Here is a 25,092-nt window from a genome sequence, read left to right as displayed (position 1 = left end):
GGTCTCAGGCCCCATTTGCCACATGTTAGACATAATGCTCTTGTTATATGCTTTGGTCATGTTTTCTTAGAACACACGGAATAGACAGAACTTCAGCTCTATGTGGATGGAATGGGGATAAATAGGGGTCTTTGCCTGAAAAGTACTATGCAAAATTTTTAGCCTATAAACCCCAAAATGTGTGTGAATGATTGCCACAGATCTAGCAGCTCCTCTGACTGGACTATATCTTGAGGAGTCATAGAAACCACTCCCCAGACTTCTTTGACAGCACACCGTCATGATCCTGAAGGAAAAAGGTTATCTGGTTTCAGGCAGACACCTGGCCAACTGGTTGGCATGGCTACTTGGGACAGAGTAACTGTCAGTCATGAATCATAGGCAGGCCAGGCACGGTGGCTCATGCCTGTAATCCCAGCACTTTGGGAGGTCTGGGCCGGTGGATCACTTGAGGTCAGGAGTTCCAGACCAGCCTGGCCAACATGGCGAAACCCTGTCTCTACTAACAATACAAAAATTAGCCAAGCATAGTGGCAGGCGCCTGTAATCCCAGCTACTCGGAAGGCTGAGGCAAGAGAATCACTTGAACCCTGGAGGTAGAGGTTGCAGTGAGCCTAGAATTGTGCCACTGCACTCCAGCCTGGGCGACTGGGCCAGACTCCATGTCAAAAATAATAATAATAATAAAAGAAAAATAAAAAAAAGAAAAATAAAATAACCATAGGCAGACTATATCTGAGGAAAAGTTGGCTGGAGAAAGAAGCACACATAGAGGATGAATTGGGATTTGTTGCTGTGAAGCGTAAAAGTGCCACTCACAGCAATGCTGTTAAGATCGTTAGCAACAGTTCTCTCTCTCTCTCTCAAGTGTTACATTGGAAAATAACTTCTGCAAGAAGGATTGGGACATAGTCCTAAACATATTTTAGTCAACTTGTAAAATCAGAGGAACTTCATAATACTGCTTTTCTCCCAGAACTCCAAAATACCAAGGAATTTTGCAGAAAAACTAAGTATACCTTGGTGGATGTTGAAACCAACATAGCAGTGGAATGTTGGCAGAGTAAAATTCTACAATTTTCTGCTATGACAGAGAATCTAGAGACCAGTCTACACCTCTCACTGTACAGATGGGAAAACTGAGACTAGTCTAAGTCCACATAGTTAGTGGCAAAATTTAGAGTAAAACTCAGGTCTCTAGGCTGGTACTTATTTACTTATTTATTTATTTTATTTTATTTACTTTTGAGACAGAGTCTCGATCCGTCACCCAGGGTGGAGTGCACTGGTGCCATCTTGGCTTGTTGCAGCCTCCGCCTCCAGGATTCAAGCGATTCTTGTGCCTCAGCCTCCTGAGTAACTGGGATTACAGGCATGTGCAACCATACTAAGCTAATTTTTGTATTTTTACTAGAGACCAGGTTTCACCATTTTGGCCAGGCTGGTCTGGAACTCCTGACCTCAAGTGATCCGCCCGCCTGGGCCTCCCAAAGTGCTGGGATTACAGGCGTGAGCCACCACGCCTGGCCAGGCTGGTACTAATTTAAAAGGCAGGGCCCCTGGTTACCTGCCACAAAAGCAGATTTTTTCAACCCAACTGTAACTATTTCGATATGAGATATTTCCTCTGTAGCCCTGCTTCAGTGTCCAGTGTTTTACTAGGTTAGATCCTGATTCACGGCAATAAAAACATTCTTAAAATCGCATTTTCAGTTCACTGGATGACTACAATCAAGCTGCCACCCGCCGAGGGGAGCAAAATAAAGTTCCTCTTGCAGTGAAGACACACCGTTTCCGGTCTGGTACAGAAGCCGGTTAGCAACCAGGAAATTGGCGGAACCTAGAGGCTGAACTCTTGCACCTAGTGGGTTTACTTTGTGAAAAGCACACTTCCGGCCGGCGAGTTTTTAACCCCACACGTCATTAGGTCGGCGCCCAACTCTCACGTTCCGATTGGCCATGCTGACGCTGGAAGGCGGGCTTGCGTATGGGGTCACGCTCTCCTATTGGCTGCTGGTGCGGTGGCGGTTCGGAGTGAGGGTAGCATGTTGAGGGGAAGGCTGTGCGGAGCGGCGCGGGGCGGCACAGAGCTTGGTGTTGAGCTCAGTATGTCGTGGGAATCCGGGGCCGGGCCAGGTCTGGGTTCCCAGGGGATGGATCTCGTGTGGAGTGCGTGGTACGGAAAGTGCGTTAAAGGGAAAGGGTCGTTGCCACTCTCGGCCAACGGCATCGTGGTCGCCTGGCTCAGCAGGGCCGAGTGGGACCAGGTGACGGTTTATTTGTTCTGTGACGACCATAAGTTGCAGCGGTACGCGCTTAACCGCATCACGGTGTGGAGGAGCAGGTAAGGTGGCGGGTTCGGCCCTTTTGCCTGCGTGCTGGTGGCGCTGCACCTCTTCCTTTGTCGAGTTTCTATAAGGCCCTGTTCTCCAGTCTTCCCCTAAGTCGCCTAAAGTTGTCCCTCTCCCAGATGCCTGGGGGAACGCGGCAGCCATCTCTTGCGCTAATCCCGTTAGCGCAATGGAAAGTAAGGGGTTGTGCCTCAACAATTCTCTTGTTATATCTGTGAGGTTTACCCATTACCTCCAAAAAGTGACCTTCTCCCAACTTGGAGAGGATGCCGAAGGGACTAGTGAGGCCTGAGCCAGGGCTTAAGGAGTAGGTTAGTACCCTAGGGTAGATTTCCGATTCCAATGGGGAGGAAGTCTTGCCTGCAAGACAGTGTTTGAGTGGGGCACCTCAATCCAGTTGGTAAGATTGAGTTGGGAGCCGACTAACAAGGGATAAGGGGCTCCTCTAGCTCAATGAGTTAATTTGGGGGTGAAAGAAAGGGGTGTGTCCACACAACTGTTGATTGACAGTCTACCAGTTAGGTGTCCTGTATACGGCCTAGTCAGCCCCTCATGCCCTGTATACTGTTGGATCCCACAGACATTATCCTGTCTCCTCCTACCTTCTTGTTTTGTGTCTGTTCATGCTCTCTTGAACCAGAATATGATGGGTGTAGCCTGCAACAACCTAGGTTCTGAGGTGGAGGGTGGACCAGTGTAAGGTCTCTTTATGACGGTGCTGGACTGTGACCCTTTAGGTCAGGCAACGAACTCCCTCTGGCAGTGGCTTCTACTGCTGACCTGATACGCTGTAAGCTCTTGGATGTAACTGGTGGCTTGGGCACTGATGAACTTAGACTGCTCTATGGCATGGCATTGGTCAGGTAAGACCTGCATGGGGTAGGGGTGGAGGTTGGCTTTGGGGACTGGAGGCAGGGGAGGCATGTGATAAGCAAAACTTGGCTTCAGGTGTTACCTGAAGCAAAACCCTGCGTGTACCTCATTGTGGATCAGCCTGTGATTATTGCTTGACTTAACAGCTTTTGTTACCCTCGTCAACACATTCCTCTTTTTCTTCCTTTTTCCTGAAAGCCTTCTCTTCCATTTTTCTTTCTATCTTGGAATGTGGAGGAGGGGATTCAGACCAGGTGATCTCTGTGGGTCTCTTGGTGGTCTGATATTTTTTCTTACCTTTGAATTCCTCACCCAGAGGAACTTGTCTGAATGGCTCAATGTCCTCGCCTGTGATTTAATGTGGACTTTCCAACCCTGTCCCTGTCTATTCCTAGCACCACCCTTTTCCCCTTCTCTCCCTCATGAACACTGAAAGATTGCTGAGTTATGGAAGTGGAGACATGGGCTGGGAATTCCTGACTTACAAAGTGACTCATAATGGTTCTAGCTGTATACACGTCGGAAACAAAGGTTGCTACTGAGTTTTCATATCTGTCAAAGTCTTTGTTTATCTATTTTCCCCGTGTCTGCCTTGAGATCCTCCCTTTCTCTTCTTATTTTCTCCATTGGTTAGCTGTGCTCCCCATTATCTGATGTAGTCCTTTGCAGCATTTATAACATATTATGTTCTAGCCTAATACGTTACATTATATCATGATTATTTATCCTAGACCGAACTGTTCAAGGCTAGAGCAGTGTCTTATTTGTCTGTATGGCTTCATTATAGGGCAGACTCTCATTAAATGTTGGAATGGATGGAACTGTCCCTGCTCTGGCTGACACCAACTTGTAAGAATAGGACAGGACAGTCAGTGGAAAAGTGGAAATGCAGGGTTTCAGTAACTCAGCAAAGCGTTTGGAATAAAATGGTTCCTTGGGTTGTGCCACTTATTTCTCCCTCAACTCCAGGTTTGTGAATCTTATCTCAGAGAGGAAGACAAAGTTTGCCAAGGTCCCCCTCAAGTGTCTGGCTCAAGAGGTGCGTATGATTCAGTGAACTTGCTCAATTCTCTCTCCAAGACTGCTCAACAAATGGAGCATGGGGTAATGTGGGCACACAGTCAGACTAGCTCTTCCCATCACTACCAGCCAAGCCCAGCAAGAATCCCAGAGCCTCAGCTTCCAGCCTGAAGGAGGCACAGTTGCTCCCTTGCTCTCATATGACTGGTATCTCAGAGGGCTTGGCCTGCCCAGCTTGCTGGGAGGAGCCCAAATGTAGCACTGGGTGGGGACAGGAAAGATGTGACAGTCACAGCGCCTGCCCTCAGGGAGCTGACAGTCTGAGGGAGGAGACAGCTCAGCTACTTTGAGTCACTTTGTAAATCAGGAATTCCCATCCCATGTCTCTACTTCTGTAACTCAGACATTCCTACCCTGAGGAGTATGTGAAGTGTGTAGAGGCCCAGAGGGCAGGCATACTGTCAGTCATTAGCGCTTCCCGGAGGAGGTGTAGGAGGGAAGCAGGGGTAAAGGATACTCAGGGAGAAGGACAGGGGAGAGGGAGGCTGGAGAATGTGATTGTTAATGCTCATTCACAGGTATTTCTTTGTTGTAGAAGGATGGTTGGTGGTTAGGGGAGGTGTGTGCCTTTTCTGTTTCTGATTTTCTTTTCTTTTTTTGAGACAGAGTTTTGCTCTGTTGCCCAAGCTGGAGTGCAGTGGCATGATCTTGGCTCACCACAATCTCCGCCTCCCAGGTTCAAGCAATTCTCATGCCTCAGCCACCCGAGTAGCTGGGATTACATCTGTATTTTTGGTAGAGACAGGGTTTCACCATCTTGGCCAGGCTGGTCTCCAACTCCTGGCCTCAAGTGATCCACCTGCCCTGGGCTCCCAAAGTGCTGGGATTACAGGATGAGCCACTGTGCCTGACCCACTTTTCTGACTTTCAATACCTCCTCCATAGAGCAGTAAAAAAAGAATAAGGAGAGCTAGTTTTTTTTCTTGGCTCTATCACTATGATTGGAATCTTCTTTCAGGACCTCAATTTCTCTAGTTGTAAAATGGGGCAGGGGGTGGTCAGGATAATTAATCTCTGGCTCCCTTCCAACTTTAATAATTATTTTCCAATTTCTGTACTCACACCCTCCCCTGTAATCAGGTAAACATTCCGGATTGGATTGTTGACCTTCGCCATGAGTTGACCCACAAGAAAATGCCCCATATAAATGACTGCCGCAGAGGTGAGTCCTCAGAGGGTATACCTATCACAGTTAAGCCCAGGGGCCTGGGCTTGGTGGCGCTGAGGGTAGAGGGATAGGCAGGAGGGTCTCCACCTGGAGTCAAGGCTGGGACTAGGGTGAAAGAAGTGAGTCCTCGCCTTGGGCACAACATTTAAAGTGGGGAGAAGTCAAAAGTTCCATAATCAAGATAAATAACATATTAATGTGGAAAAATTCATGATAAACATAATATCAAAACTTTAAGTAAAACAGGATTAGTATTACTGATTTCTCCTTTTGTTTCAGCTTCCAACATGGCTTGGCATATTTTGATACCTTGACTACAGAGGTTTTTTTGCCTGCCCTTAAGTTGTTTTTTGTTTGTTTGTTTTGAGACGAGTCTCACCCTGTTGCCCAGGCTGGAGTGCAGTGGCACGACCTTGGCTCACTGCAGCCTCCACCTCTCAAGTTCAAGTGATTCTCCTGCCTCAGCCTCTTGAGTAGCTGGGTCTATAGGCACATGCTACTATGCCTGATTAACTTTTTTTTTTGAGACAGAGTCTCACTCTGTCACTCAGGCTGGAGTGCAGTGGCACAATCTCAGTTCACTGCAACCTCCACCTCCTGGGTTCAAGTGATTTTCCTGCCTCCGCCTCCTGAGTAGCTGGGATTACAGGCTTGCGCCTCCACGCCTGGCTAATTTTTTTTTGTATTTTTAGTAGAGATGGGGTTTCACCATATTGGTCAGGCTAGTCTTGAACTCCTGACCTCATGATCTGCCCGCCTCAGCCTCCCAAAGTGCTGGGATTACAGGCATGAGCCACTGCACCTGGCTGTATTTTTTTAGTAGAATTGGGGCTTCATCATGTTGGACAGGTTGGTCTCAAACTCCTGACCTCAAGTGACCTGCTCACCTTGGCCTCCCAAAGTGCTGGGATTATAGGCGTGAACCACAGTGCCCGGCCACTCCCCTTAAATGTTGTTCCTGAGGTAGTGCCTCATTAGTCTTACATACCTCTCCATAGTTGAGGTGGGGAGGTTGCCAGGCATGAGCCATCAGCAGTGTCATGAACCCAGGGGTTCCTTGGACATCCACCCCATCCCGATTAAGAATCCTGGATTTAGCCTCACTCTTTGTGATGGGAAAACAGATCTAGAAAAGGGGAGACTTGGCCAAGGCCATGTAACTAGCTAATGGGGCTGATTCCTGCTTCTCCCACTTACTAGCCCCTTGTTTTTGGCATCCCGTCTCTAAGTCCAATAATAGGTTTTTTTCTAGAAAAAGTGCTGGTGAGCAGGATAAAGCAAAGAACAGGGGGATAACCCAGAATGAAAGAGGCTGCTTCTGGGTATTTGAGATTTGAACCTTGGAGCCAAGCCTTTTCCTGGGGCCTTCCCATAATACCCACAAGATGAGGCTGGAGGTCTGCTAGCTGCCTGCCTGATCCTGTGGCACTGCCTGCCTTCCCCCCTCTAGGCTGCTACTTTGTCCTGGATTGGCTCCAGAAGACCTATTGGTGCCGCCAACTGGAGAACAGCCTGAGAGAGACCTGGGAGTTGGAGGAGTTCAGGGAAGGGATAGAAGAAGAGGATCAAGAGGAAGATAAGAACATTGTTGTTGATGACATCACAGAACAGAAACCAGAGCCTCAGGATAATGGGAAAAGTACGGAGTCAGATGTAAAGGCCGATGGAGACAGCAAAGGCAGCGAAGAGCTGGATTCTCATTGCAAAAAGGCCCTGAGTCATAAAGAGCTATATGGTAGGTGTTTTGGAGGGCAGAAAGGGGCCCATGAGCCCAGAAGGCTCAGGCTTAGAGTTAACGCTGTTTATTTCCCTGGCTCAGCATTTCACCTGGGGCTGTGGTGAATCTTAGCTTAAAAAATTACTGTCACAAACCATCTTCCTGGCTAGTTGCTGTAGTATAATGGCTGTCACATTCGCCTCACAAACCATCTTGAGCCCTGTGAAGTAGTTGGGGAAGGAATTCTAGTTCCTCAATTACAACTCAAGAAATGAGGTGAGAGAGGCTCAGAATCCCATCAGGAGAAGGGGTCTGCGCTGGCAGTCCTATCTGTCTCCCCATTCTGTTTTCAGAAAGAGCCCGAGAACTGCTGGTATCATACGAAGAGGAGCAGTTTACGGTAAGAAAGTGCCCTGGACTTGGTGTGCTCTCATCTGCCCCAGCCATTTCTTCCCTCTTGCCAGCTACCTGAGAGAAGTCTTGAGAAGGAATTTGAAAGAAAAGTGACAAAGCATGAGGGAACTTCTCGGAAAGAGAGAGGGGGGAACTAGGAAGGAAACAAGAGGAGCAGAGTCCAATTGGCTGATCCTCCACACCGATGGAAGGGAACAGATGATGAAGTTTGCGGATAATCTGCCCCACTGGGTGGTAGGGAACAACTGGGAATGGGTAGTTGCGCAGTCCTGCAATTCTGCAGCTGACCGGTAGATGGGGCCCAAGAGCTTCCCTAAATCAGGTGAGCTGGAGGGGTGCTGTTTTTAGGGAGGTCACTCAGAAACCATTTAGCTCAGCCCTTCCTTTTCACAGATTAAGAAATTGAAGCCATGGATGAGTGAAGGAACAGGCCCAAAGTCACATATACAGTTAATGATAGAACCAGGATTAGCACCTGGATCTCCCAGTTATCTTTCTTCTATAACTCATTGCCTCCCCTCATCCCTGGCCCTTTGGCCTAAGAGTCTCTGTCTCCAGCCAAATTCCCCCATTGAACATCTCAGTATTTACCCACAGGAAATTCAGTTGGAGGAGGGAGGGAGGGAGAAGGAGGAGAAAGTCTCACATTTGAGAATCAGGCTATTTTTAGTTGCAAGGCCAATAGGGGAGTTGTGGGCCCACCCCTGCATGCCCTGCCCTGTCCCCTGCAGGGCAGTGCTGAGAGGTCCTATGGGAAGGGATCCTGGAGGGGTGGAGGTGGGTTGCTTGGCTGAACGAGCCTTCTGATGGGACCCTCTTTGCTGGCAGGTGCTGGAGAAATTTAGGTATTTACCTAAGGCCATTAAGGCGTGGAATAACCCGTCCCCACGTGTAGAATGTGTCCTGGCAGAGCTCAAGGGCGTTACATGCGAGAACAGGTGTGTAACTAGGTAACCGGGAGCTGCGTATTCTCTAGGATAGAGGGTAGCAGCCTCATTGAAATCGGTTTCCCTATCCTAGCTTGCCAACCTCTGCTCTACAAAATCCCAGGGATAATCCTGATCCCCTCCACAGTGACCCTACATTTGGCAGAACTGTCTGCCCTCAACCCTGCCAACTTCCAGGTGGGGGTTGCCTATACTAGAATGGCCAGAGGCAGGAATGCCCACTATCATCCATCTCCTGACCAGCTGCTTTCCTCTCTGTCAGGTGGCATGTGGAGCTCTTGACAACTAGGAAAATCCCTTGATAATTACCACCTCACTCACTGCCTAGCCCTTGTCTAAGTTTGAGGTAAAAGATATATGTATGGTGGGCACTGCTAGTCTTGTCTTGTTTTTTGTTTTTTGTTTTTTGTTTTGAGACAGTGTCTTGCCCTGTTACCCAGGCTGTAGTGCAGTGGCGCAATCTCGGCCCACTGCAACCTCCACCTCCCAGGTTCAAGTGATTCTCATGCCTCAGCCACCAGAGTAGCTGGGACTACAGACGTGAGCCACCACACCTGGCTAGTTTTTGTATTTTCAGTGGAGACAGGGTTTCACCATGTTGGCCAGGCTGGTCTCAAACTCCTGGCCTCAAATGACCTGCCTGTCTGGACCTCCGAAAGTGCTGGGATTACAGGCATGAGCTACTGTGCCTGGCCTTTTCTCTTTTTTTACGATAGGGTCTTGCTCTGTCACCCAGGCTGGAGTGCAGTGGTGCGAACATAGTTAACTACAGCCTCAACCTCGCACGCTCAAGAAATCCTCCCACCTCAGCCTGCTAAGTAGCTGGGACCAACAGGCATGAACTACCACATCTGGCTAATTTTTTAATTTTTTGTAGAGATGGGGTCTCACTATGTTGCCCGGGCTGGTTTCAAGTTTTGAGATTCAAGAGATTGTCCTGCCTTGGCCTCCCAAAGTGCTGGGATCACAGGTATAAGCCACTGCAGCCGGCCTGGTCTTTTTTTTTTTTTGAGATGGAGTTTCGCTGTTGCCCATGCTGCAGTGCAGTGGCACAATCTTGGCTCACTGCAACCTCTGCCTCCCGAGTTCAAGGGATTCTCCTGCCTCAGCCTCCCGAGAAGCTGGGACTACAGGCACATACCACCACACCTGGCTACTTTTTGTATTTTTAGTAGAGACGGGGTTTTGCCATATTGGCCAGGCTGGTCTGGAACTCTTGACCTCAGGTGATCCACCTGCCTTCGCCTCCCAAAGTGCTGAGATTACAGATGTGAGCCACCACACCTGGCCTGGTGTTTTCTTTTGAACTGCCATTGGAGGGTATTAGCATCCCTTGGATAGTCATGGTTAGGGGAATAGAGGCGGGACCTTCTCAGGGTCTGGCTCCTAGAGACTAAGTTCCTTGTCTCTCAAGTATGGCTGTGAGCCTTTGTTTCCGAAACAAAGTGCTCAGCTCAGTCCAGAGCAGGCGCATAGTATGTCTACCATTCTTTCCTCCCTAGCTCTTGGGGGCTTTCTACCTAAATTCAGCTGGAAGGGCTTTGGGAGACTTTCCGCTAAGAACCTGTGGAGGCAATGCTAAACCTCAGCTAGAGAGAATTTGGAGAGTATAGGTAGGTGGTGTAGGTAGCAGCGTAACCCTGGGTGAGAACTGCAGTGTAGGCTGGGATTGCCCCTGGAGTCTTTTCGTCATGTCCAGGATACTCGTTCCAAAAGTATTTTATCAGTGTTTGTCCAGCCTAGGTTTCTTGGCTCTACCCTTCAGCAAAAGGGTTGGTGGTGGCTTCATTAGCAGCTGGGAAAACTGTGCCCCTAACACAGTAGTGTCTGCTGGTAATGCTGGAGGGAAGGATCTAAGTATGTCAATTTTCCAGGCATTAGGACAACTTGGGAGCTCTTTTTTCCACGTCTAGGCTTGGTCAGTTAGGAGAATGTCTATTATCTGTTTAGTGTTGCTATAAAGGAATACCTGAGGCTGGATAATTTATGAAGAAAAGAGGTTTGTTTGTCTCATGCTTCTGTATCCTGTATGAGAAGCGTGGTGCCAGCATCTGCTTCTGGTTAGAGCTTCAGGCTGCTTCTTTCCCTCATGGCAGAAGGCAAAGGGGAGCCCACATGTGCAGAGATCAAATGGCAAGGTGGAGGGGGAGATGTCAGGCTCTTTTTTAACAACCAGCTCTTGCAGAAACTAATAGAACAAGAACTTAATACTGTGGGAACAGCACCAAGTCATTCATGAGGGATCCGACCCAATGACCCAAACCTCTTCTACAGGCACTAAGGTCAACATTGGGGATCAAATTTCAACATAAGATTTGGAGGGGACAAACATCCAAACTGTAGCAGAGAGCCTCTTGGGAAGCCACTAACTCTGGAGGAATCAGCTTGCTGTTGCTGGTGTAGGTTTGCGCTATTAACCCATTTATGCCAGAGGTTGCAAAATTTTTTTTTTTTTTTTTGAAAAATCAGACCTTGGTGAAGACCTTGAGCAGTAGGATATAAATAACTCCCACAAGCTTAGCATTCCAATAATGGAACACTAGGCATAAATGGGTTAATAGATAGGGATGAGAGATTACCCCTACAGCCTACTCCTGCAACCCCTCTAACTATGTTCTGGGTTTTTAGAACCCCTGGTAATAAGGCCTATGGACCATATTTGGTCTAGCAGTTGGGTCCCCAAGGTTTCTACTTCTAGGATCTAAAAGAAGGTAGCCAGGGAGAAGAGAAGGGGTAGGGTACTGGAGAATGGTCAAGAGAAACAGACTGCAAGAACTGAGTCTAAAAGCCCTTGACCCCATATCCCAGCATTTAATTCCTTCTGTGGATGTGGAACTTTTTCCTGTCTGTGTGTTGAAGTGTATTCAGACACTACTGCTCTTGTTATGGGCCATAGATCAGCATTAGTGCTTGGTAAGCGCTTGTTCAAAACCCACTGATCCCAGCCTCTAACCAGCCCCTGCCCGAGGAGGCTGAAGCCTAAGATCCAATTGTCAACTCCCTTCCTCCCCACTCCTACCCACCCACCACCCCTCTCCCTGTGCTGCTTCAGCCACTTGAGCCAGAGGCATTAGCTGCTTTGGAGGTGGGTGGAGGAGTAGGAGAGGGTCTTCTGCCAGCATCACTTTGCTAAAGTACTGTCCTTTTGTTCCAGGGAGGCTGTGCTGGATGCTTTTCTGGATGATGGCTTCCTTGTCCCCACATTTGAACAGTTGGCAGCTTTGCAGATAGAATATGAAGGTAGGGTTCTGGGGACTCACTGCACCCTTAGGGTTCTGATTCCTGGGTGGGAACACCTGGGGTGGGCTGGGGGCCCTGGGTTGGGGTGTGAAGGCTGTTTCTTGCCATTCCATGGCCTCTGAAAGTCCCTCAGCCTTCCTGGCTGAGCAGAACAGGTAGCCCCACTGACAGTTGTGGGGCTGTCCTTAAGTGGTCTGGAATGGGGTGGAGTGGGATGGGGTGGGGTTGGGGAGTCTTAATGACATTATTGTGCCATGTTCGTTGTGATTTAGCTGCTAGCTAGAGAGCTAGAACAGCAGAATTGGAGGGGCCTTGTGAGGTCATCTAGTCCAACATCCTCATGTTACAGATGGTCAGACTGAGGTCCAGAGAGGGGAAGGTACTGACCCAAAGTCACACAGTGAGTTATTGATAAAGCTGAAGCTAGAACCAGATCTCTGTTTTGTTTATACTTTATTTTGAGTCAGTTGTTGGTTGCCAGATACTAACTGGTTTCTCTCTCCCCACTGTTCTGCTCTCCTCTTTCCTTTGTTCTGCGGTGGCAACTCTGTTGTTGGTGGGGGGCTTGGCTCATGCGCGCGCACACATTCTCTTGCTCTCACTCTCACTTCCTTTCTCTTGCTGTCTCTTGCTCTCTCTTCCGTGCTCTCCTGCTCTCTCCCTCCTATTGCCCCCCAAATGGGTGTCCCTTACAAACCAGAAAACGTGGACTTGAATGACGTCCTGGTGCCAAAGCCGTTCTCTCAGTTCTGGCAGCCCCTGCTCAGGGGCCTGCACTCCCAGAACTTCACGCAGGCCCTATTGGAGAGGATGCTCTCTGAACTGCCAGCCTTGGGGATCAGCGGGATCCGGCCTACCTACATCCTCAGATGGACCGTTGAACTGATCGTGGCCAACACCAAGACTGGTGAGGGAGACTAGCCCTAGCCCTAGGGCCTAAGGCAGCCCAGGCAGGAGCCTCTGCCACTGTCCTCAGCTCTCTGCTAAGAAGCACCAGGCAAACACCTCCCGTGATAAAGGTTTAGGTTTGCCCAAGAGGGCCCCACGGCAGCAGTGGACAAATCTCCCTTTTCCTTTTCTTCTCAGAGCCAACTAAACTGGGCTGGGGCAAAGTGCCCTGAATTCTTTGAGCAGTTGGGAGGTATAGGTGGGGAGTCTGGGGGGATGGGGAGGGACAGAGCCAAACTTTCTGAGGTGAAATGTTGGGTGGGGGGCTCACTGCTTCCTTCTCCTTAGATCCTCTCTTCTCTCTCAGGACGGAATGCTCGCCGATTTTCTGCAGGCCAGTGGGAAGCAAGAAGGGGCTGGAGGCTGTTCAACTGCTCTGCCTCCCTTGACTGGCCCCGGATGGTTGAGTCCTGCTTGGGCTCACCTTGCTGGGCCAGCCCCCAACTGCTTCGGATGTAAGTCTCTTGAATTCCATCCGGTAAGAGGGTGAGGCCCTTCAAGCCTCAGGGCCACACTGCCCTAGAATGACTGAGTTAGAAGGGCCCTTTGGGGACAGTCTAGCCCAGTCTCACTCCCACTGACAGATGGGACAACTGAGTCCAGAGAGGGGAGGGGTAGGGTTTTCTTACCTAAGATCATACAGCTTAAGACCTGACTGAACTGAGTCCAGTGTGGGAATGGATAAGACAATCCCCCTAGAGTGCTTAGCACAGTGGCCTGCACAGAGTAAGTGCACAATAAATGGTAGCTGCTGTTATTATTGAACCCAGGTCTTCTGACTCCAAGCCCAGTGCTGTTTCCTCTATTATCTTTCCAAAGTATACCTCTGATAGTTGTTTAGCAACCTTCAGTTGCTCCCTATTGCCTTCCTGTTAAGTCTAGGCTTCTTAGCCTGACATTCAAAGATCTTTCTGATTCTGGCCCAACTTACCATGGTAGCCATACCTCCTGTGAGTCTCCTTTACCCTATCCACCCTGGGTTCTATGGTCAAACTGAATATTGCACTGGTAAATACCTGTGGTTGTCTCCCTTTCCTTTTCTCTGTCATTTCCTGACCCTGAGCCACTTCCCTCATAATCATGGAAGCCTTTAGCACCTGATTCCCTTCTTGCTTTCTTGAGCAATATCTGTTTCATTTGGATGACTCATCTGACACTCTACAGCTCCTCAACTCCAGTGACTTTCATTCTCCACTACACTCAGCAACCCATTTCCATCATTCGGAGCTATTCCACCTCTGAAAGCTCACATCCCAGCATCCCACTCGGTGACCACCACTTCTCGTCCTTCTAGTTCTCACCCTTGCATCCCATGACATCTGCTCTTTGCCTGCATCCAGATCTCCATCCCTCCATTTCCTGCATCCCTTGACCTTGCTTCCCCTCTATTCCTGTCTGTGGTTGCTCAGTTCGGCCACTCATCATCAGCACCTTCAGCTTCGCCCATCCTTTGGCCATATCTGACTTGCAAACCCCTGAGCTGGAATTGATCCTCCCCATTCTGCTCCCCTGCTCCTCAGCCCGGGTAGCTGAGCTCTGCTGGAGAAAACCACATAGCCCTGCGGATTGCTGCCACTGCAGAGGTATGATTTTTAATCTCGGGCGAGGCCTCAGTTCTGCTTGTCTGAACTTTTACTTGTTTTCTGACCACTTTCTCTCCCATTTCCTCACTATTCTAAACCCTTACCGCTCACCTCAAGCCCCTCCCCCTCTCCCATTTCACCCTAGCTTCCTCGAGCACATGGAGGCATCCGGCAGGGCCCCCTCGACCTGAGGTCCAGCCCTCGTGAACTGATCTGCGGCTGCACTCAACCTTCTCGCCAGTCTCAGGATGAGGTGGCCTTGCCCCACCTCAAAGCCTGCTCCTCCACCTGTGCTCTGGAGCCACCTCTGCCAGCATCGCTGGGGCCTCACCCCAGCCTCTACCTTGCTCTGCTGGCTCTTGCTCTTCAACCTAGGAACGTGCCTGAGCTTTTCTCATCTTAAACAAAACAACAATAACAGCAACACAAGCAAAATCTCCTTTGACCCTGCATCCCTCTGTTGGGTTATCATCAGCTTATCATTCCCACCCTTCCCATCAAAACATCTCAAAAGAGTAGTCTACACTCAACACTCCATTTCCTCACTACCCTCTTACTCCTCAACCTGCTGCAATTTGACATTCACCCCCAGAGTTGCTTTGACCTCCTAATTACCAAATCAGTGGGCCCTTGTCAGTCTCTGTGTCTGCTGCATTGATGCTGTTTACCACCCCCTCCTCGAAAAATGCCTGTGCTTATTACTAGTTCCTATAAAGTGCTGAGACCCAAATCTGTCTAGCCCTGGCCCCTCCCCCAAGATTCAGCCTCCTGTACTCGACTGCATGTCAGACATCTCCCCTTGGATGGCCCACAGGCACCTTACTGTGACCAAAAGAGAATTGGTCGTCTCAGTCCCCATCTCAACTCTAAAGTGATCTTCCTCCTCTGTTCCCTATCTCACTTGGTGGCGGCACCATCTACCCTGTCCTGTTGACTCTCGAATACTTCCCAAATCTGAGGTTTTGTGTTGCCGTGTCTACTTCCCTTAGTGTCTCCTTCCCTCTATCAGACTAAGCTTTTCAAGGGCAAGGACTCTACATCAGCCGTCTGTGCCCCAGCACACCACACAAGTCTAGGCACCAAACAGGCCTCAGTAAATGTCGTTGAATTGAACCGTGCTCTGCTCTCTCATTCCCAGCAGTGCTGTCCTTGGTGGGAGCTGACCCAGTGCCTGGGGAATGAATGAAGTGGGAGTCTGGATGCCAAGACCCTCTTAGTCCCTGATCCCCCTATTGAGTCCAAAAGTCTTTCTTTAACCCTGATGGCATTTGGGACACAGAGGTATTTGTAAGGTTTTAAAAGTGGCTTTGTAGACAAAGTCAGTCAAGACAAGACTTCCAGGAGTTGGAACTGAACAGCCACATTGCCAGATGTGTGCTCCAGACTAGAAGTGATGTGGATGGGTGGGAAATTGGGAGGAGAACCAAAAGGGCCTGGATGAGTCAGAGTTTCGAGAGGAGGCATTTGAACAATTCAAGCAGGAGAAAGAATAAAGCAAGTTTCAAAGTCCAGAAGGAACATGGCATGTGTATATAATGGGAGGGAGGGAGTGACAAGAGCAGCATGGAGAGGTTTGGATAGGTGGCCTTCAAGGTACTTTCCAATCCTAAGTGCCTGCAGAGTGGAAGCTGCTGGTCTCGGAGAAGTCTGGACCACAGAGATCTTCTCCCAACCCAAGCATACCAGAGGGATGCGACACATGCCAGCAGTAACAGCGGCTCACTTGGGTACGATTCCTTGTGCACAGATCCTGCCTTTCCCAGATAAGCAGTCAATCTAGTCCTAATCGCCCCGTTACACAGAGTGGGGAACAGAGGGGGTTTGCCCAGGTATTATGCTGCAAGTCGGAGCTGGGGCCAGAATCCAGATAGCCTGTCCTTAGTCCCATGCTCTTCTGTAATACTCCACTAGATTGTATTATTGCAGAAAGCATCTGTTAAACACAGAACTTGGCTTTTGTTTTCCCCAGAGAAAAAATAAAAGATACTATTGGAAATTAAGTGTCAGGCATGGTGCTGTGTTTTTTTGTAGAGGTTAACTTCATTTACTTTGACACAGCAGTCTTGGGAGGTGGAAGTATTATATATTATACCCTATTTGACAGATAAGACATTGAGGCTCTAAGGAGTGATGGGACTTATCTAATAGCCACATATTTGTTGTTGGTGGGACAGGGATCTTGGCCCAGGTGGTGTGAGCCCAAAGTCCACCTTCATTCCATCAGCCTGAATCTGTGACCTTCTCAGTCCTGAGCTATGACCAGACATACTCGAGGAAGGGGGTGTATTTTAAGATTCGCATCACCCCCGCACCTTAGTGGTCAGACTAATGGCTCGAGATAGCAGGTGGGTAATCATAAGCAGGGCTGATAAGGCGTTTTGCCAGTATCAAGTGTCTGGGAATATTTATTATTAATCACACTAATGGACCACCATGAGAGGACAAAGTTTCTCTCTGGCTTTTCATCTGATAGAGCTGGAAGCTTTTCAAGCACTTTCCCCAGCCAGCCAATATCAATTTAATTTGACCCACTATCCTCTTGGAATATGAAACTGACTCCATAGACAGGATCTCCAGTGAAGTCATCAGCCCCCCAGCCCTGCCCCCACTGACCAGTCACCCTGCATATGTGACCAGTCTGCATGTGCCCAGAGAGAAAACAGCCTGCTGAGCTCATGGCCCGTCTGTGAACCATCCGCATCCATCCGTGACCGGGTGCCTGTTAGGTGCCAGGTTCTATGAGAGGCTCTGTGAGGGGTGCTCACCCCCCTCTCCCTTCGAGCTCCCCTTCCCAGCAGCTCTGTATCTGTTGGTGGTTTTGCTGTTGGCGCCGTCTTTTGTGTGCACAGTGTCATCATCTTTAACTCTGCCTGACCCCTGCCATCAGTCACCAAGCCCTGCTCTCTGTCTGTCTGTGTGTCCTTCACAGCTTCACTCCCTCCCATCTCCACTGCCAGTGCCCCAGGTCAGCCCTCCCCGACTCTGGCCTCAACTGTCGGAACAGGCTCCTCCCTAGTCTCCCTGCCTCCAGGCTGCCTGTCCAGGCCAGCCTCCACGTGGTCACTTGGTGATCTTCAGAAACACAGCCTTTCATGTGTACTCAGAATTGGCAGGTGAACCCTCACACACACACCAATGCACACACTTACCTTCCCAGCCCTCTCTTCCTCCCACGGCTCCTCAGCACAGGCCGTGCCCTCTAGCTGGGCTACTCACTGCACGCAGCAGCACCATGTGCTTGCTCTTGTCTCTGGGCTTCCCGGGCCCTACCTCCTGCACTAAGCCCTCCCTTGGTCTTTCCTGCCCTCCTCGTGCTCTCTGTCTCCCTCAGCCCCGCAGTGCCTGCAGTAGGTTCGCAGTGCTCATCTGGCCTCCCTCCCACATCCTGCTTTGTCTTGTCAGCCGCTGCTTTTTTTTTCTTTTCCTCCATTCCAGGCTGGGCTGTAGCTGCTCCCATAAAGGGATCACAGTTTGTGTTCCACGCAGAAGGAGCGCAGAACACTTCCAGGCATATCCTTGGAGCTCAAGACAGGTTGCTCAGCTAGGCCAGAGAAGAGAGGGATCTGCTCATTTCCAGCCCTGCAGGCCTGTTGGCTGTTTTGTGTATTTATGTAGCTTTTAAGTGCAGACTAATAGCTATCATTTATTGCATGCCCACTATGTGCCAGGCACTGTGCCAGGCATTCTATGTGAGCTTTCTTATTTACTCCTCCCAACAATCCTATACATTAGGTATCATTATTGCCCTCATTTTACCTGAGAATGGAAGTGAGGCACAGAGATGAACCACAGAGCTTGTTCTGGGTCCATGGTCCTGTTGTTTCTATGTTCTGTCTGCTCTACTACACTGCCTTTCAGAGGCAGGTCTGGAAGTTCAGAGACCAAGTTCAAACCCTGGAGTGTTGGGGTATGAAGTGGCTTGAGATTTTGAATCTTTCCTACCCCATCCCTCCCTTTGCTCAGCATCTTCAAAGCCATGGGGCAGGGCCTGCCAGACGAGGAGCAGGAGAAGCTGCTGCGCATCTGTTCCATTTATACCCAGAGTGGAGAAAACAGCCTGGTGCAGGAGGGCTCTGAGGCCTCCCCCATTGGGAAGTCTCCATATACACTAGACAGCCTGTATTGGAGCGTCAAACCAGCCAGCTCCAGCTTCGGGTCTGAAGCAAAGGCCCAGCAGCAGGAGGAGCAGGGCAGTGTTAATGATGTCAAGGAAGAGGAGAAGGAGGAGAAAGAGGTCTTGCCAGACCAGGTAGAGGAGGAGGAAGAAAATGATGACCAAGAGGAGGAAGAGGAGGATGAAGATGATGATGAAGATGATGATGAAGATGATGAAGAGGAAGACAGAATGGAGGTGGGGCCTTTCTCTACAGGGCAAGAGTCCCCCACTGCCGAGAATGCTAGGCTTCTGGCCCAGAAAAGAGGAGCTTTGCAGGGCTCTGCATGGCAGGTTAGCTCAGGTAAGAACTACTTTGTCCCCACATGAACTTCTTTTCTCTTTGGCTGGCTCTTGAGGCTTCCTTCTACCCTAGGAAGAGATGGAAAGTAGCAGGAGGTAGCCAATGTGAGGCAAGCCTGGAAGGCAGCCTGGTGCATAGATGACAGCTGGTTTCCCCCACCTCTTAGGATGGAGCCTGTGAGTGCCAGGGACCACTGTCAGGCTGCTGGCTACCTCACATAAGAGCACATTCTGAGAGGATGACATGGGTATGAGCCCTGGGCAGTAACAGAGGCAGAAGATAGCAAGAAGTAGGGAGTGTGTACATATATGGTTCTGCACGTGTTTTTCACTTGCAGTGAGACAGTGCTTTCTGTGTATGTGTGTGTGTGCCTTGAGGCTGGCTGGTGGTGAGACAAGATTTTGCTGTGTGTATTAGAAAGAAGGAACCTAGGAGGCCGGGCGCAGTGGCTCATGCCTGTAATCCCAGCACTTTGGGAGACCGAGGCGGGCGGATCACGAGGTCAGGAGATCGTGACCATCCTGGCTAACATGGTGAAACCGTGTCTACTAAAAATACAAAAAAAAAAATTAGCCGGGTGTGGTGGCGGGCGCCTGTAGTCCCGGCTACTCGGGAGGCTGAGGCAGGAGAATGGCGTGAACCCGGGAGGCGGAGCTTGCAATGAGCCGAGATCGAGCCACTGCACTCCAGCCTGGGCGACAGAGCGAGACTCCGTCTCAAGAAAAAAGAAAGAAAGAAGGAACCTAGGGCATTAAGTCAGAGAAACAGGAAGTGAGATCACAAGAGAGAATAAGGAGTGCTGTGATTTTTAGGTGAGCACACAAATTAGTGAGGCCAAAGCTAGGAAGAGGCTGCAGGGAGGGTTAGTGATAGGGATCTGCTCTTCCTTTTGAGTACCCTTGCTTAGGTTAATGAACAGGTTAATGAACCTCGGAGGCCGGAACACCCAGAAGGGATGACAGAACAGTGTGGTGTCTGTGTGCTGAAGCCTGGGGAGGGAGGGAGAACAGCTGGGCCTGTGTGATGTGGGGTGTGCAGTGGCAGAGAGTGAGAGGGGAGGCAGTGAATGAGTTTATAGAGAAAGATACTATGGCCTTTGTTTGTCCTTGTATGGACAGGGTGGAAGGGCTGGAACATAAAACATAAAGTCTGTCTCTGTGTGTGTGTGTGTATGGGCGTGTGCCTGTACCTGCTGGCCAAACCATAGCCCAGTGACAAATAACTTAGGGCAAGGAGGGCTGTGTTGGGGGGTCTTTGTAAATATTGAAAGGGAGGGGCATTGACATAAGCAGAATTGTGTGTGCGTGTGTGTGTGTGTGTGTGTGTGTGTGTGTATAGGAAAAAGGGAAAAGTAGGGGCAGTTGAAGAAGTCATGGCCAAGCAGGCTGTCGTACAGCTTTGTGAAGAGGAGGCAGCGTTGCTGAAATCCATGAGGGCTAATAGGTAATCTGTGTGAGAGAGAAGTGATAGCATTGAGGTTGGCGGCTATGGAGGGGTAGTGGGAATAGGCAGTGAGATATAGCCATCCAGAGATGGCCTGTATGTTCACGCCGTCACTGGGGACATGTACAAGGGTATCAGGCTAAAGAAGCAGGGGTAGTGATGTAGACAGCATTGGGGATATTAGTGATGATAGAGAGATGATCGGGTCAGTGACAGAGCCTATGTAGGTAGTGGCCCCTGTGCACGAAGGTGTTTCTGTATCATGGAGTAACGCAAGACATTAAGACAGGCACAACTTCCAGTAAGAGAGCCAGGGGAGGGGGATGGACAAGTAGAGGAACAGTCCTTCCTGAGGAGCTCTGGGTTACATAAAAAGCTGGTCCAGGGTTGACACATTATAGAATGCCAGGGGCATCATGACAGGGAGAATTCTTTGAGTACCAGGGAGATGCAGAAGGCCAGAAATGGAATCTACATGGAATGCACCAGTGAAGGCTTCATTTGAAAACACTGAATGCATTTGTGGAAGGATGGGGAGGGACATTTAATATAATACTGTGTGGTAGGTGTCTCAGTGATAGGACAGAGGGGGATGGGGGATGCCCGGCATCCCCATTCTAAAGTGGAGCATCTGTATGTGGGGGGATGTGAGTTGTGAATGTGGAAAGTCTAGAACGTTAACTCTTTTCCTCTCTCCTTTGCCATTGCTCCTTCTGTGTGTACACATGTGTGGGAAGGTAGGGACAGGAAGATTCCTGGTTGTATGCCAGTGAATGAGGGGTGTGGGAGGCAGGGAGTGAACAGGACAGTCACTGAGTGAAGGGCTTAGGTATGTGTGCTTCTGTATACATATTTGGGTGGCTGTGAGGGGTGGGATGTGTGGTGAGACAGCCATTCCCTAGAAAAGGGGTGTACCTTGTGCATCTTGGGGCAAGAACTGCAGGGGGCAGGGGAACATATTATCTCAGGGAGTCCACCCTGAGATGGGCATGGGGGTGTGTGTGTATCTCTGCATTAAGAAAATATGTGGTATTCAAATAGGCAGGGGAGTGTGTGTGTAGATTTGTAGGAAATCTAGGTCATTCAGCTACTCTGAGGTACTGGTGGGTTTGGGGTTTGGCGGGGAGGTGCTTTGGGAATTCTGGGACATCCAGACCCTCCATGATGTGTCCCTGTGTGTGTGTCTACAGACAGGGAAATAGGGATGAGGATGAAAAGTTGAAGCAGTGATACAGCCAGGTCAGAAGTTGTTGTTTGTGTCCGTGTGGAACATGCCTGGGGAATTAGGAAAAGAGCAAAGAGGGACAAAAATGTCTGTAGTTGTATACTTGTATATGTAAGCACATAGAGGGGGAGAAGGACCATAAAGAATGTGTGGTGAAGCACTCTGGTGGAGAGGGGCTCATGAGAAGTGATACCGAGAGCAGTGAAGCTGGAGATCCTGAGAGAGCCCACCTGTGCTAAGTGGGGTGGGTGGATGGACAGGGTGAGCAGGCCTGTGCGCCAGTCGGAGAACCAGCTCATCAGCCCAGTCTTGCCACTTCCCTTTGCTCCACAGAAGACGTGCGATGGGACACATTTCCCCTAGGCCGAATGCCAGGTCAGACCGAGGACCCAGCAGAGCTCATGCTGGAGAATTATGACACCATGTATCTTTTGGACCAGCCTGTGCTAGAGCAGCGGCTGGAACCCTCAACATGCAAGACTGAGTGAGTGCCCATGGCAAAAGGATTTCTCACCCCCTTTCTCTGCCACCTGTGGGAGGGAGAGAAGACAAGGTGAGGTGGGTGGGGGAGGTAGCTGTCCCCAGTCAGGGCCTAAATGAGTGAAGTGTAAGCCTCAGTCCCTGGCTGGGCCCTTGCCAGCTCTCCCTGTCCCTAGTGTGGAGAGCCAGTGAAGTAGCCACACACAGCTGGGCTTGGCATCCCTCTCAGATTGCATACAGTTTGTGCTTATGGATGGATGTGTGTGTGTGTGTGTGTGCACGCACACACACACATTTTGGGAGGAGAAGGGTCCATAGCTTTCAGCAGATTCTCTAACTGGTCCACCACTCCTAAAAAGTCAAAAATAGATGCTCTCATCCAGCTTTTTCATGTTCCTGAGGAGAAAACTGAGGCCCAGAAAGGGGAAGGGATTTGTCTAATGGTGCACAGAGTAATCAGTAGGCCTCCCCACACTGTCCAGGCACCTTGGTAGCAAGGCCTGCACAGGGCTTCGTGCTCTCCCTCAAAACTCGCCTCTGGATCACAGGCGTTGGGAGCCCTTGGGTCACCAGGGAGCCAGGAACCAAGCAGCCCTTGCTGAGGGGCTATGCTAGTAACACAAAGGAGCCCATCCAAAGGGCCTGTACATTCCAGAATGCTGGGCCATTCTGACCAGAGAATCCTGTGAGTACTAGAGAGGAACCCCTGCGGGCCCCTGAAACTGAGTCTTTCTCTTTGCTGCCTGCCCACTCCCTGGGAGATGAACCCCTCTTCATCTGGGCATTCTGGGAAAGGGCTATAGAATCCAGGGGCCCCAGAAGCAGGCCAGACCCAAGGCAATGCAATGGACTCTGTCCAAGGCCACGGGCCAGCAGGCCTCTTGGAGAGGAGAGGTGGCAGCTGGGGAAGCCAGGAGATCTGTAGTTGGGAGTGGGATTCACATGTCTGAGAGAGAGGTGCCCTTACCCCTCCTTCCCAACCAGCCTGGCCCTGGGTAAGGATGGCTTATTGAGTACCATGGATATCAAGGGTGAAGTGTGGGCAGCTGGAGCTGTTCAGTCAAGAAGGAAGCTGATTCACCCCAGCTCCCACACCCACTGTAGTAGGGAGGTTTCCTCTGCTGTGGAGGGGCATGCCCACCCCTGCTTCTTATCTCAGCTCCACCCCTGACTTGGCTATGTGGCCTTGGGCAAGTCCATTCCCATCTCTGGGCCTCAGTTAACTTGTCTGTAAGATTGTGGGTGATGGGAGGTGGTGGGACTAGATTATCCGTAAGGGTTCTTTCAGCTGCAGTAGTGTAACCATGGATCTGCCTGAGGGTAGGGTGATGGCTTTGCTCTCAGCTGTCACCCTCACCCAGCTGGAAGGACCTTGACTTGTGGGAAGCAGGGGAAGCAAGAGTGTTATGAGCAGGGCCAGGGAGAAGGAGGGCAGAGCCACCCTCCCTAAAGCAATCTTGCGATCGTGGACCTAGTCTTATAGCCCAAGCCTGGCCTTGGGCCCCTTAACCAGCTATTGGGTGTGGGAGGGATCCAGGCCCCCAAGCTGTAAGGCCTTGAAAGGATGCCCTGTTAAGGCAGCTACTTTCAATGTCTTGGGAGTCAGGTTATGTGGGGCCCCCTCCCCTACCTCAACCCAAACAGCTCTGCTTGAATCTGGTTTATCTACTAGGGCTCTGCATAAAGCTTCATTTGAAAAGTTCTTGCCTCCTTCCCTCCCTTCCCCAACTGAGGAGAGGGCCAAGCCAATCCTGGGGACCACACGAAGTCGTTTCTTGGATTTGCTCCAGTCTCTGTGTAAAGCCAGGCAGGAGAGTGGGCCCGTCCCACAGATACACACATGTCAAGCACTCTTGGCCCCTCCAGAGCCTAAAGCTGCCTCCTTCCCTGACTGACCTCCCACTCTCTCCTCAGCACCTTGGGCCTGAGCTGTGGTGTCGGCAGTGGCAACTGCAGCAACAGCAGCAGCAGCAACTTCGAGGGCCTTCTCTGGAGCCAGGGGCAGCTGCATGGGCTCAAAACTGGCCTACAGCTCTTCTGATGGCCATCCCTGGTGCAAGTGTTCATCCAGCCCGGCCAGGGCAACAGCCCACCCCCTAGTACAACTGATGCTCCCTGAGACAACCTGGGAGACAGCCTGGATCAGCCACATCAACTCAGTTGTCCACCACAGGGGAATTTTGAATGTCTTCTGTTTTTGTTTTGTTTTGAAAAATAATAAACAGGCAACTGTAGTTTTGGTGTTTGTGAGATGAAGAGTGTGGGTGCTGGGGCAGACCAGTATAGTTTTCCCTTTACTGTGGAGGCTCCAGACAAGGCTTTGACCAGGAGCTAGGTCCTGAGGTCCTTTGGGCCTCTGGCTTTGATTGCTCCTATAACCAGGCTCCACCCATATCTTATTCCGGACTCCTCAAACCATTTCTGTTCTCAGCTGTAGTATGAGGCCAGCTCACTTGGAAGCATCAGGCCCCAGAGGGATTGCTGGCTACAGAGCCTAGCGAGTGGCCAGGTGGTTTGCTTAGAGCCTCCCTGACAGTGGGAAGAGCCAGGCCACCTTGCTGCTACCCAGCAGGCTTCCTGCTGTTCTCCACACCTGCCCTCACTATGCACCAAACAGCAGTTGAAAGCCAGAGAGAATATTTTCTTTGTCACTTCTGCACTCTTTTGGCCTAGAAAAGTTGAGAGTGGGCTTCCCTGTGGTGTGCATTAGAGCCAGAGAAATATCTTAGGGACTGATCCAGAGCCCCTTCTCTGTGGTCACCAAATCCCCTCAGAAACTCACCTCACCTTAGAGTGCCTACCCCATGTCAGCCGTGAGCTACCAAGAGATAGGGATGAATAAACCATGTTTTCATTCCTTAGAGCCTTCAGCCTGGTGAGGAAGGACAGAGTGACCAAATGATAACCTAATGCCTCTGCTAGGTGCCTTAAGGGATTTCTGTAAATGGCCGCACCAAGAAATGACGGAGAGAGCTTATGCTAAGAAAATGCCAAAGAGGAATTTGGTAAAAGTGCTGTGCTAGAGCCCAGTCAAGAGTTTTAACTTGGATTAGGACCCCTAGAGTGTCTACAACACTTGAAAGGATATACTAAGTATCATTGTGGGTATATGTATAATCATTTTTCTAGCTTTTATCAAGTTGTCAAAGGGATCCATTAGTCCAAC

The 25,092-nt window shown here is 50.1% G+C and overlaps 1 protein-coding gene and 1 long non-coding RNA gene across 13 annotated transcripts in view; one reads left to right on the top strand and one right to left on the bottom strand.

Moving 5' to 3' along the window:
* The window catches only part of LOC112130758 (uncharacterized), a 54,592-nt gene extending 51,479 nt beyond the window's left edge, over nt 1–3,113 (bottom strand). The window contains exon 1 of the long non-coding RNA XR_002912958.3: nt 2,954–3,113. This is a non-coding gene — a long non-coding RNA (uncharacterized LOC112130758). The remainder of the gene's footprint in view (nt 1–2,953) is intronic.
* On the top strand, nt 1,987–24,160 carry LAS1L (LAS1 like ribosome biogenesis factor). Of its 12 annotated transcripts, none has more exons than XM_002831742.5 (14): nt 1,987–2,344; nt 3,089–3,214; nt 4,194–4,263; nt 5,385–5,466; nt 6,923–7,207; nt 7,543–7,589; nt 8,432–8,541; nt 11,705–11,790; nt 12,140–12,190; nt 12,491–12,697; nt 13,046–13,193; nt 18,285–18,778; nt 21,780–21,930; nt 23,841–24,160. In XM_002831742.5, the coding sequence occupies exons 1-14, from the start codon at nt 2,046–2,048 to the stop codon at nt 23,965–23,967; spliced, it is 2,283 nt and encodes a 760-aa protein (XP_002831788.1). In that variant the 5' UTR covers nt 1,987–2,045; the 3' UTR covers nt 23,968–24,160. The 12 variants fall into 12 exon arrangements, 10 of the variants coding, with proteins under 10 accessions (XP_002831788.1, XP_002831787.1, XP_054400640.1 ...); XM_009234927.3 differs by having other exon boundaries at nt 1,998–2,344; nt 21,783–21,930; XM_002831741.5 differs by lacking the exon at nt 12,140–12,190 and having other exon boundaries at nt 1,993–2,344.
* Nucleotides 24,161–25,092: the final 932 nt, after the last annotated feature.

The sequence above is a fragment of the Pongo abelii genome, chromosome X, assembly GCF_028885655.2.
Source record: "Pongo abelii isolate AG06213 chromosome X, NHGRI_mPonAbe1-v2.0_pri, whole genome shotgun sequence".
Lineage (NCBI taxonomy): Eukaryota > Metazoa > Chordata > Mammalia > Primates > Hominidae > Pongo > Pongo abelii.
This window is presented reverse-complemented; position numbering and strand designations above follow the sequence as displayed.

Excerpts from the sequence above, each read along its gene's own strand:
- LAS1L (XM_002831742.5), top strand. The coding sequence starts at position 2,046 with ATGTTGAGGGGAAGGCTGTGCGGAGCGGCGCGGGGCGGCACAGAGCTT. Across the intron at positions 3,215-4,193 it reads TATGGCATGGCATTGGTCAG|GTTTGTGAATCTTATCTCAG; the intron begins GTAAGACCTGCA and ends CCTCAACTCCAG. Across the intron at positions 21,931-23,840 it reads CCCTCAACATGCAAGACTGA|CACCTTGGGCCTGAGCTGTG; the intron begins GTGAGTGCCCAT and ends CTCTCTCCTCAG.